Raw genomic sequence first — 13,509 nt, forward strand, 5'->3', positions numbered from 1 at the left:
CCTGCAGTGTCCCCTCGTTGTAAAATTAGATACCTAACTTGATTTGGTCAGTAGCATTCATTTCTGTCTTTGAAAACTGTTTAAGCCCTACCTCTTCCAAGATGACCAAACCTAAGATCACCTAATATGCCTTTTGTCTTTTGTCTCAGAAAGCAAAAAATATGATTTCCTACACATCTGTAATACTTGTATCAGGTGGAATTCAAAACTGAGCCTTGTGGCACTTGCTGTATTTTCAGTGGCTTCTCCTACTCCGTCTGTTGTGGCTTGGATTGTACCTCATTCACTCGCCACTTTGTTGAAACCAATAGTTGTAAATAAAAGTAAAATGTAAAAAAAAAAAGTAAAATGTCCTGCTTACTACATATCTTGGTCACAAATCTTTAATAAACAAATGTAAGGAATCCTAAGTGAATAAAAAAAATGGCTCTTTCAAGTCTTAGACATTGATAACAGCCTGACAAATCAAGTATCAGTTGGGCTCCAGTGCACACTGGGTTGGCACCCAATGATGGAGGAAGTCAGCAGGGGGAAGGTTATTCCTCCTTCTGTTTGTGTACTAGATTGCTTGCATGGATTAAAGTGTTAGGATTCCCTCCCGTGACGCCTTCTGTTTTCATTGTCTATGTTAAGCAAGTGAGTGAATTTAATTTCCTCTTTCTCTCTCTGTGTTGTCTTTCATCTCCTACTTCTGTACTATCTTGTCTTTTTGCTTTGTTCTCCCTCATCTTCTTGCTTGCTGTATCTTCGTCTATATCAATCCCTTTCTCTCATCACAGGCACCTACAGTCAGTCAGCAGCCATTCAACTAAGGAGAAACCCGGGTAGGGAAGACCACCATGCAGAGGGGCTACTCCTCAACTGGCCTGGCGCTCCAATCCCACAAAATCGTGATCCTCCGCGGATTCCACCGCTTCCAGCTCACAAGCATCTCTTAGAACTTAAGCCCGAGCCCGGGCAACCCAATTCTGACCCTGTGACAGGCCCCAACAAGAGGGGGATGGAGGATCTGGAGGGTGCAGAAGTAGTCAGGGTAGGGCTGGGTATCAGCAAGGTAGCCGGACAGGGGAGCGGAGGTGGTGGAAGTGGGGTCTCCAGCTACTACAGGCCCACTCGCAGGGGATCTCCAAGGCCAAGCACACATGATCACTTTGACATCAACGAGCACCTCCCCTGGATGATAGTGCTGCTGCTCCTGCTGGTGCTGGTGGTGATCGTGATCTGCAGCGTGAAGCGAAGCTCTCACGTGCTGAAGAAGGGCCCCATGCAGGACCCTAGCAGCATCATTGAGAAGGCAATTCAGAAAAAAACATCTGTGCCTCGATCGCAGGTCAAAGAAAAGTGGATCTACTACTCCAATGGACAAGGTAACCCTGCTGTGCTTTTGATTTCAACAAGAGTGGTTCTAATGAAAGATTGTGGGAGGTTGCTTTAGCATACAGATGGATGACAAGTAAAAGTGAAAACCAACATTAAGTGTCTTGGACCTTGTTTTCTTGATGGAGTGACATATGAAGCTATGCTAATCCACTATAGAGGACTCTACACTTTCCCATTCACACACATACGTATACTTAGGACAGTAAATTAGATTGAGTAAGGAAACGTTTAGCTGAGCAAACAGGTTTGACAGTAGTTGAGTTTCTCATTTACATCTGAATGAAAATTCTTGACTAAGGTGCTAATATCAAATCAGATGCTGCAATGGATCTTGGAAGCAACACATAGACAGCACCAAATTTCACAGATGTTGTCAGAGAAACTAAATCTCACATGTCTAAATGACTACCATCACCATGACAACTCTACACCTTTCAATACTGCCCTCAATACAAATTTGAAAAATGTCAATATTCAAAGCTTACACTGAAGATTACATACAGCATATGATGTCATGTTTATGACAATGTCAATGTGATTGTGACGTTCTGTACGCGGGGGGGTGCTGTCGGAGTTCTGTACGAGGGGGGGTGCTGTCGGAGTGAGTTCTGTGCGACGGGGGGATGTGAATGTGCAAATAATTATTTTGGGAAAAATAAATATTTATAAAAATAAATATTTTTTATAAAAATATATTTGCTTTATCTACAAACAATTTTGCGACCCCCCCCCCCCCCTGCAGTGCCTCACCCTGTTGAAGACCTATGCTCTACATGATCTACATCTAACATGGGAGGTCATGGACTTTTAGTTGCATACTGGATGTCCCAGTCTGGTGTAATGGCATGCGTTAGTTCTGCTCCTGAGCAGTGTACAACCATCTGTTGACGTGATCGAACCGCTGTGGGTATCTGATCCAATCCATTCTGGCACATGGTGTGGAGGACAGTAGTTACACAAGCAAGGACATAACCCTGTTGTAACATCCTGGTGTCACGATCCACCCCCAACACACACACACACTCAGGTTGCATCACTGCTCTCTTCAATTGCATCTTGGTGTCTGTTTCCTTTCCTCATCTCTCTTGTTCTCAGCTTCCTTCTTTCATTTGTCGTATGCCGCTAATTTTCTCTTCCTGTTTTGTTCTTTCACTCAGTCTTTTAATTTCTTCCTCTTCTGTTACACTCACTAAGCCTTATTTTTTTACCTCTTCCTGTCTTCCTGCTTTTCTTTTGCTGCTTTGTATCTCTAGCTTTCAATACCCTCTTTTCTACAGGGTTTTCCATGGGTACTGGAAATCCTTGAAAACACTTGAATCTTAATGTGTCTTTTCAAGGTTTGAAAAGTGCCTGGAGTTTGAATTAAATGCTTGAAACTGGAATTTAGGTTGTATAGGGTTGTTAAGTCTACAAACAGGTGACACATTTTGAAACATGAAACTTTGTTGTGTTTTCTTTAATTTGGAGCCCTTCTGTAGAATGCTGTCACAAAACATAATATGGGTTGTTTATAGCACAATAATATTCAATTTAATGTGATTAAGAAGTCCAATAATAAGTATCCGGTATATACTGTGTATAAATATGTAATTTGTTGAAAAAGCTTGAAAGTGCACCTTGAAGTGCTTGAAAAGTGCTTGAATTTGACTTTGGAAAAGGTGTAGAAACCCTGTTTTTAAAATGTATGATTTCACTTTTCTCCATCTTACTACTGTTCCCCCTTAAACTCCTCTTTAGCTCCCGTCTGTTGAAACTGTGGCTATCAAAAGGTATAGTACATTTTGCCCCACAGCTGAGCTCTTGATTTCAAACAAAGAGAGAAAATATCCAAACCCAGGGGACATCTCTTGCCTGAGACACTCGATTCTCCACTTTGAAACTCTGTGTGTGTGTGTGTGTGTGCGTCTGCGTGTGCTGGTGTTATAAAGCCGAGCCACCCGCCACCCTCTCTCTGCTCCCTCAGTGCCTGACCACGGAGAACTGGAGTAATCTGGTTTCAGCTGCATCAGGGTTGTTGTTTGGTTGGCAAGACACATTAGTGGGTCAATCTGGTCTCTTACATGGTGACAAAGAGTTATATAGGCAGAAGGAAATGAGGAGAGTGAGAGAGTGAGAGTGGTGTGTGTGCGTATGTTGGAGGAGGGTTGTGTGTCTGACAGGGTGAAATGTTGTATTCGACCATTCTTGGCTAACCACACTGGGGTTCCCTGCCGTTACCTAGCAGCCCTTGTTAGCCTAGATACTTTAGATCACGGGTCTTCAGCGGCAGGTTTGTGACACCTAGAGGGTCCTCAGAGTTACTGCATGGGGGCCGCCATATTCTTGTTTGATATTGTTTTTAATGTTTTGTTTTGTCTGAAAATACCCAGAACTGTAACATTAATCCAACATGTTATTAGCAAAGATAAATCTGACTATTCGTAAAAGACAACCCATTTAATTTACACAACATTGATGATAGTCTAACGGTTACACACGAATCCTCGTGCTATCACGTGAGCTAGCTAACCTGTGCTAAATCACTGTGCGGCACCTATCCACAATGGGGAACTAGTTTGCTACAGCTGTGTATTATTATTATTATTACTATTATTATTATTATTATTATTATTATTATTATTATTATTATTATTATTATTATTATTATTATTATTATTATTTTAATAGCTTAGTCTTGTATGCCATAACAAGGTATGTTTTTTTATATAATTGAAGGTCCAGTTTCATATGCCACTCAAGTTTATACATATGTAGTAATTAGGGGGTGCCCGTTCTGTCTCACGTTCCTTAGTCAGCCTGAAAAACGACCCCCTCTTTAGATGCCTGACAAAGAGAGGTATAGATATAAAAAGAGACACGTAACTTTTAAGCAACTTCTTTAACATCAAAAGAGATTAATCAGAATCAGAACCAAATGACAATATGTAAAGTGGATTGGTCGACCCACAGACCAACTCAACTCTGCATTTCCTCTCAGCTCTACAAAGCATTTCAGCACTTCTGAGCAAAACAGAGCTAGACAGTGAACACTGGACTTATTATATTAATCAATTTGTAAGAAACACAACTTTTATTGAATGCTTATCATGTTCTGCTTGATGTTTAATGAGTTAATTGCTGTTGTTTATTGTGTCATAATAACTTTATATGGTGATAATATGACAGTGTTATGTTTAAAAAAATACATATTTTGTTTTGCTGTAATTACATCGGGTCTCTAATTAACTTTATTTGATTTTCTGTAAGAAGAGGCAAATAACCAAAGCAATCAAACCATTAGTGGCAAAATGAGCATCTACCAGCCTTTGCACTGCAGATCAGATTTCATAGGAAATCATCTGAACCGTGTTGTGTTGAGTGCTTCTCACTCCTGGTCCTCACAACTCAGAGCCCAATTGGCTTCTACTCTGGGCACATTTGTCATAGCCTTCCAAAACTCCTTCTAACTTTTACAAAAAATATTTATTAAACTTTTTTTTTTTTTTTTCTAGCTGAGGTTAAGGTTAGGGAACGATCTTGGTCATTGTTAAAAAAAACAACAACGTTGACTGTTAGTAGGAGGCAAACATGATGGTTGTGATGGCCTAGTGGTCTGGTGGTACGCCTTCCAAACGAGAAGGTTGTGAGTTAGGTACTTAACCCTGAGTTGCTCCAGGGGGACTGTCCCTGTAGTTAGTTCACTGTAAGTCGCTCTGTAATGTAATGTAATGATGATGATGCTTAGTGCTGTTGCTGTTGCTAGAAATGACAACACACAGGATATTTCCTTGGAAAAATAATTGTGGAAATATTTCTAGCTAAAACCAATTTCTGTGTGACGATCAGTGTTGAAGCCTTTAAGGTATTGAATTTTTTTGTGTGTATGTGTCTGTATTGAGGGAATGTGTGTTCTCCAGATTGGATGAGTAATTCTGTGCCCATATGCATGTATTTACGTGGAGATGTATGCATACACATGCAACCCAAATAGCCCTTTTACACAGCTCTCTGAAACATAAAACAAAACAGCTTCTTAATCCTTCCAAGGTGCGTGGCTGGCTCCCCTTGAAGGTTGTAATGCTCCTTTACTAGAGAAGTTAAAACACTCAGGCAATAAAGGAAAAAAGAAAGGGAAACGTCAAAGCGCAGATCACACACATACAGTACTTGGCATTTGTTCAAAGCTGTTCAGGATGTAGTGAAAATTGCTACTCCACCACAGAAGGGCTGAATGGGGCTTTCCAAGGCCATGGGCCAGATTTTTATTGCACAGAATCTGAATAACCTATTTGTTTATCTGAAACAAATTAAACAATCACAAAACAAAGTTTTTCAAAAGGTTAGCTTGAGGCTACAGTAAACTGACCTTGCTGTTACCCTAAACGTTTGTCCTCTGCATTTTGTCGTATTAAGTGTTTATTATGAAGCTGCTTAGTGATACAATAGACAATCTGAAAATCAAGCCCACTTTATGCATTGATTGGCCAGGTGTGCAGAGGTGAGACACGAGGCAAGATTTGATATGTTTTTACTACTTTTTGTTTGTACAACCCAAGTATGATATCACAAATGCCTTCAGGGAGAGACTGTACGAAAGGGCGTTTTCTAATTCCCGTTTATTTACTGCGTCAGGACTACGAAGACACGCAGAAAACAGAGAGGGATTGTTGGAGAGAGATCGAGAAAGCGATAATAGGAGGCTATCGTCCCAAGCTTTACTCGCCACCTCGGCTATTTAGAACAGATATAAACAGATTTGCCTGGCGCATAATGAACCCTTTATGGACCATACTGGTGGTTTTACATGTTTCAGTCTGAGATCGGAATCCATCAGACTGACCATTATATTGGCCACATGTTTTGTCAAAGATTTTGATAGCACTTGTCATTTACGAGACATGCTGTCCAAAAGTAAAACCTGGAAGTTAAACGGTAAGTAAAGGTGGACATAATTGGAATTTGCCATTGTTTTTGGTTTTCAAAAAGTAGCTTGTTGGCAGCTCTTTGAAATCGAATTTCTGATCAGCCTTGAATTCTGTTTCATTAACACAAGGTAAATGGATCAATGTTTCAAAATGTTTCTCAAACTTCAGTGAAATTAATAAAAACCACCGGCAGTCTTGAAAGAAGCAAATCAATCCAAGACATTATGGTGTACTGGAAAATGTTCATCTCTAATGTATAATGTATCCAGTTTGTAGTTAATGGTCATCAACATGGAAAATCATAATGGTCATTTTAAGAGAACATCAGATAGAGGCAGTTTGCGCTTGGTGTGGTCACCAGGCATATTATTTACAACATATACTTCCAAAGTCAGATGCAGATTGTAGAGGAAAACATGAAGGAAAACAACATTCTACCTGCCCACCATCCTCCCTCGTTAAACATCCACACCGTTAATAATGCCAAGTTCCACATCCAAGCCCAGCGGGGAGCCACGTGTTACAATATACTGCGCTGTGCAGTACCAGGGTGGGCCGAGGTAGCCTGCTCTCAGTTCAGAGATTGTGTGGGGGGGTGGTTGGAAGTATACAGTGCTTGTTGTGCTCCCAAAAAAGCCACAAACACATTTCACCAATTTAATGTTGTGTGTTCCGAGTTTGGAATGAACGGGCTATGCAATGTGATAAACAGAATGGTATTTGTTAGGATGCTGACGCACACAGCACCCTGCTTCACATCATATTGCACACAATAACAGGGGGCTGAGGTGGGACCACTTGTTGGATCCATATGTTGGCATTTTTCATTTCAGTTTCATTTGAAGGTCATTGTTGCTTAAATCAGAATTAAGAGTGTGTCAGACAATACTAAAGGATTCTAATATGACCATCAGTAATTAGTGTTCCCTCTCTGTTCCCACATCACACTTTCCCATTTCTATGATGTATTGGACACTTATGCTTCAGCACCCATAAGTCATAGCTGTTGCTATGAAGAAAAGGCCAGCCACAGCTGTACAATTAGATGCGTTGCAAATTCAGAATGCCGTGTCATTGTCATTGTAGTCAGATCTGCGACGTTGCTGAACTGATCACAAATCCTGAACTTGATTGTTTCCACGTTTGTACAAAACCCTCTGCAATGGTTAATATATAACCTCATTTTTTACAGACAAAAACAATGCTGAAGATAATACTGAAAAGCTCTCAATCTACAGGTCAATCTAGAGTACAGTCCAAACCTCACCGATGGTCATGAGCTTTTTGTCATGATCACCTAATGATGCAACTAAAGTCATGTGTGGGACACAAACCAAAGCTCCACTACAGCAGCTGGTGTCAATTGTTTGTAGTTGTTGAGAAAGAGAGGAGCATTTTCTCTTGTGAATGTGAATGAGCATGTATTAATGTATAATGAGCATGAGTGCTGCTACTTCATGTTGAGAGGAGTTACTTGAGGTGGTTGGGGCGTTAGGATTCCTCCTGGACACTCCTTGGGGAGTTTTTTCAGGCACGTCTAACTGGGAGGGCTGAACCAGAACATGCTGGATGGATTACATATTCCATCTGCCCTGGGATCACATCAGGATCCTCCATGAAGAGATTGAAGCTGTGCAGGAAGAAGGATGCCTTTGCAACCTTGATAAGCAGAAGTAAACAGACATCTAATTTGACTCCCAACTTTGTACACCTGGGTGTTGCTTTATACAACCAAATGTGTTCATTGTCAGAAACAAAGGAGATCCACTATAGCAATTGGGAGGGGGGTCAAATGCATCCTAATTCAGCTGTTGCTGTGAAAGAAAGAAGCATTTACACTTATAGCATGTGAGATCCACACTGTCTTTGCAGTATATACTTACCTGCTTACCTGCTTTGCTCCGATATTGTGGACCCCAGTTAGCAAAGGGAGTAAACCAGTTGAAAGGCCACAGGGGCCCATTGTTGATCTGCATGCTTTCAAAATATGGCTCTGATAGTTGAAAACATTTACAAGAATGGTGTGATGAATGTGATTTCCCGGCAGGAGGGTCGTTAAGTACGGCACAGATATGGAAACGATTAACAGAGCATTTACAGTACAATAATCACAGTGTTGATGTAAATGCACTCATTTACATCGTGATCGTCGTCTAATCTTGTACTATGTTTTTTGCTGTGAAACACTTTGGGCTGCAATTCTTGTATGAAAGGTGCTATACAAATAAAGCTTATTATATTATTATTATTTAAGAGAAGAGAGATGGATGTGATACTTCTTGTAGAGGAGCAATGTGTTGTTGTTGGGATGCTAGAGATCAATGATATGAGGTGGACAGGTGGGTTGTCTCTGATAAGCCAAACAGGGAGTTCAGTATTGTAGTTGGAAGTGGGGTTGAGTGTTATCCTTGGTGGGTTTGGGAGAGCTTTGTGTAATACAGTCATAGTGTAATAGTGCTGTGGACAAAGAGGCTCAGCAGTGTGTTTCTGCTTTATCTTCAATTCTTGTTTTACAGACATGCTTTTTTGTTCAATTGATCCTTCATGTTATCAGGTCATTGCAACAGCGATGTAAAGACAGACAACAACAACACAGGCCGTATTGCTTGCTGTGCCCTCTCTCCCTGCAGGGAGGGACGGCAACCCACCCAACCCGTCTTGAAACACGGACCCCATCTTGTTTACAATGCTATATACAACCAATGTGTTAAAGAAGGAATTTTATTTTAGGCTATTTGAATACAATTCAAATTGTGTCTAGAGGGAATTATTTTCACTGGACATTATGACTGGAGAGATTTAAATATGTCAGATGTTCCCATTTCAAATCTGGTAACTACCGAATAACGGAAAACCCTGACAGTGATATAAAACGGAGAAAAGCAGCTGGAACCAGCCAATGTTTAGCATGTCACACTAGTGGCATGGCTTTAGGGATGGTTGGTACAGTATGTTGGTTAGTCCACCACTGTGGTCCAAACTGAAATATATTCAAATATGTATTGGATGGATGGGCATTCATAGAACTCAGAGGATGAATTCATGACTTCTGTGATCCCCAGATGTGTTCACTAGTGCTACCGTGATGCTTTGTGTCACAGTTGTGCACTTTGGTTTCTTGTTTTATGTTGAAGTTTCACTCCCCCTTGTGTCGTGTCTTGTTTTACTTCCTGTCCTTGTGTCTTTCTCCCCAGCTGTGTCTTGTTCCCCTCATTAGTTTCTGTGTATATATCCCTGTCTGTCTCAGTGTTCCTTGTGGGATGGTCATTCATGTTACCTTATATGTTATCTGCCCCGTGGTTGGTTTGTGTGTTTCAGTTTCATTTGCTACTTTGTATTGTTGATTCGGCTTTGTTTTATTAAAGGCTCGCTTTTTGTTATACTCTTAGTCTGTTTTCTGCATTTGGGTTCTCCCCTGTCCCGAACCGTGACACTTTGTGTACTTTATGACCAAATACCTGCAAACCTAAAGGCATTCCCATTAGCCTCTGCTGTGCTTTGTGTTTAGTGCTGACACCTACAGCAAACACAACCTTTTAAACATTAAGATGGTAACATTTCTAATGCAAGAATGTTTAGATTAACTGAGGTGGTTGTAGACTTAAACAATGTTGATTTAACTTTGTGTTTATTGACTGTACATTTCAACACACAAAATCCTACTCCATAACAAATAATTCTTCTTACCTTAATCATTTTAAATATCAAAGAACGGTGAAGAGTGTAATTATTTGATGATGAAGCATATTAACACTCTGAGTAACAACTGATCTGTGCCTTTCCTTAAGTGCTGACCTCCCTTTCTTTTTGTTTTAAATAGCAGGAACTTGCTGATTGAATGTTAAGCACCCTGAGCTCAGAGCACCAGATACTTTTGATAGTTACTTTGCAACAGAAGTAAAAAAAGAAAAGAAAAACCTACTGCTTGGTGCAGCAACAAATGCAGGAGTTCGCTTTAGTTTTACTGGGCTGATGGAAAATACAAAGCAATTAATGTAACAACAGGAGCCATTAGCACCTGCACTCTGAGTCTAAGATAGGACATGACACTTTAGTGTTACTTTCTAACACAACACAGTGTCTCATTATGTGCTGTAAGATATGCAAAAATGACACCCTTGTCTAGTGATGCATCTTCAGTATAGCTCACAGTTTGTCCCCTCCAGGCAGTTGGATCGTGATTTTTTTATGACGGTTTGACAAAACATGTCAGTTTGGATAAATATCAGCAACTAGCGGCAAGTAGCAGCTGTTTGACATTCCAGTATTGTATGCTTAGGAGAGCTTGCAAGTCTACATAAAAGGCAAGCACACACACACACACACACACACACACACACACAAATAAACACACAACACATCTGCAGGCTAACATACTGAATAATCACTAGACTTAGTATGTAGGTCATTTAAATGTGGTCAGTTAGCCGTGGCAGTAGCATGCAGAGTCGGGGGATTTCTCCTCTGTCGCTGTGTGTTACGGCGAACAAAGTTGAACGGTGTCTGCAGGCTCCGCACGCGAGGTCCTCTGGGTCCCACCAGGATTCACATGAGTTTATTAATCTTGTGTGTGTGTGTGTGTGTTCCCCCCTTTACCTTTTGAGTTTTAGGGTAAGGGTTAATGGTAAGGTTAGTTTAGGGTTAGGAGTTGGGTTGAGGGTTAAAATAAGAATTAAGTTGACGTCAACCATGCAGGGGTGAGGGTTAATGCAAGGGTTGGGAAGAGGATAATGTAAAAGGTAGAGTTGTGTGACATGTCAGGGTGTCTGTTTAAGCATGTCTGAAGGCTTCACACAGGTTATTTATATTTGCCTCTCGACTCATTTATGTGTGTGTATATGTATATATATATATGTATATGTATATATATATATATATATACACACACACGTGAGTATGTGTATGTATCTGTCGAGCCGTGAGTTACTACCACTGGCTTACATCCATTTAATCTTTCTGAATCATCCTGGATTTATGCACTTACCATGTTTGCTGTAGTGGACATTAATCAGGGACGACCTGATACTTATCAAAAGTGGTGGAATTAATTCTGTATTGATGCCTTAGAAATGTGCTGGCCATGTAGTACTGTCAGGGTTTTTGGACTGCAGTTCCTCTTTGGACCATGTGGGGTCGCCACCATTCATTTCTGTGTGTCATGTGCTTGTCTTTATTGTTTCATTGGTTGCACCTGTTCCTTGTTTGCTAGCCTTTATAAGCTGCCTGTTTTTTTCTGTTCATTGCTGAGTCTTGAATTGTTGCCGGAGCCCAAGTTTGTGAGTTTTTGAGCCGTCTCTTGAAGTGTCCGTTTTTGTGCCCTTGTCTCGAGTTCCTAAGTTGACTGCCTTTTTACTCTTTAGCTCTTGAGATCCTTTTACTGCCTGCTTTTCGTATATCCTCTGTTGATCCTGTTTTTTTCCCAGACTTTACCTGTTAGTTGTCTGGAGGTATTTTGAGTTTTGTCCTGCCACCTGTTTGTCTAAAAGTAAAGACTCCTGTTCTAACCCACTCCGAGCCTGTGTCTGTCTCTGCATCTGAGCCTATCACCCCTGGGTAGCACAGTGGTAGAGAGTCTGCCTACCACGCAGGAGACCCGGGTTCGTTTCCCAACAGACCCTGTCAAGTACAGGAAGCTTCAGTGTATAAAATATGGTTTAGTGCATAGGTCTTCAACAGGGGGTCCGTGACCCCTAGGAGGTCCTCAGAGTTACTGCAGGGGCGTCACCAAATCATTGCCTGATAATGTTTTGAACTTTTCTTTTTTCCTTTTTAAAAAGTAAAATGTCATTTATCATTATCAAGTTTCTGTTTCATGAGGCATCAAGCATTTGTATGATAAATACATTTAAACATGCACCAATAAAAGCATGGATAATGCATGCACATGCATATCAGCATGGCCTTTTCTGTCGCACAAAACAGCTGAGGTACTGTCTTTGCACAAAAAACATGAGTCAGCATTAATATTTCCAGCAAAGTTATTGTCAAGTCACATAAGAGTCATTGAGGAAGTAGAGCAGAGTGTCTGAACAGGCAGCAGAGCGTCTGAAGGGGAGAACTACTTGTGAAAACTCATTATTCATATTCATGGCTCAAAGAGAAACGCCAAGTGGTTATGTGTGTGTGTGTTTGTGTGTGTGTCACGAGAGGGATTGTGAATGTGAAGTGTGAGGGTGTTTAAGATGGAGACATTTACTGTGACACAATGACAGTAACAATAATAGAAAAGTAATTTCTAGCCATTCTGTAACAATAACTTGAAAAATGATTTATTTTTTTTGCTGCAAATGTGCATTGTGCAGTATTTCCATGGCAACTTGATCCAGTAATCAGATACAACTCTGACACCTACCTGCACACCTGTGATGTTAAATATTAGTTGACGAGACAAAAACATTCCAGGTATTGTGTGCCTCTCTAAAAACTACAGCTTGTTCCTTTCCTCAAAGGCCAGTTTCTGTTTTCAATTTTCACATTGACTTTTCAACATTTCAGTTGGTTGTAAGTAACTTACCACATAAATATGCATGAACTAAATATAAATCAGGGTCGGGATTACACTGTAAAAAATGTAGACGTTGAGAAACTCAAAGAAACTCAAGGACTTTTTTGTTAAATATGGTTAATGGTAAATTGACTGCATTTATCGAGCGACGTATGAAACTCGTATATGTGTATTGTACATTCAAAAGAAATGTGATCCAAAATAACAGCAGAAAAATATGCATAAAATATGCAGTTCACTGTTCTTTTTCTTGTAGCTGTTTGAGCATAACTAGATAGATATGCATTGTTCTCTGATAGTCTGCAGAAAGACATGTCATGACAAAATGATTAAAGAGCTAAGTTTAGTCTCCCCTGGTGCCCATGTTCTAGTATTTCTTCACATACTTAACGGTGTGAGCACTGGCTAAAAAAACAAGTGTTGACCGGTCCAATATTTGTTTTGACCCCTCCTGTACTGAACTTCCTGTACTGGTTATACAACACTTGTGAGTCCACGTGACCTCTGTTTACAGGCCCTGCTTTTGGATTCAACCTGACGTGTTCGGTGCAATCACAAAAGCTTTTGAGAATCAGATCCTTCTCTTACCAGAGCAGTAGCGGCTCAACAGTTGTCTCTCTTAAAGATCAATGACTCAATGTCTTCCACCACTTCCAACCACACAGCAGTTGTGTGTCTTAATACTGAAATAAGAGATTGCCCCTACTGATCCAGGGAAAT

At 40.5% G+C, this 13,509-nt stretch overlaps 1 protein-coding gene across 1 annotated transcript in view; it reads left to right on the forward strand.

Moving 5' to 3' along the window:
• Positions 1–13,509, forward strand: part of tnfrsf21 (tumor necrosis factor receptor superfamily, member 21) — a 40,753-nt gene that overhangs the window by 13,761 nt on the left and 13,483 nt on the right. The window contains exon 3 of the mRNA XM_029425616.1: positions 780–1,367. Within this exon, the coding sequence (XP_029281476.1) occupies positions 780–1,367 (588 nt within the window). The remainder of the gene's footprint in view (positions 1–779; positions 1,368–13,509) is intronic.

Source organism: Cottoperca gobio, chromosome 24 (assembly GCF_900634415.1).
Source record: "Cottoperca gobio chromosome 24, fCotGob3.1, whole genome shotgun sequence".
Lineage (NCBI taxonomy): Eukaryota > Metazoa > Chordata > Actinopteri > Perciformes > Bovichtidae > Cottoperca > Cottoperca gobio.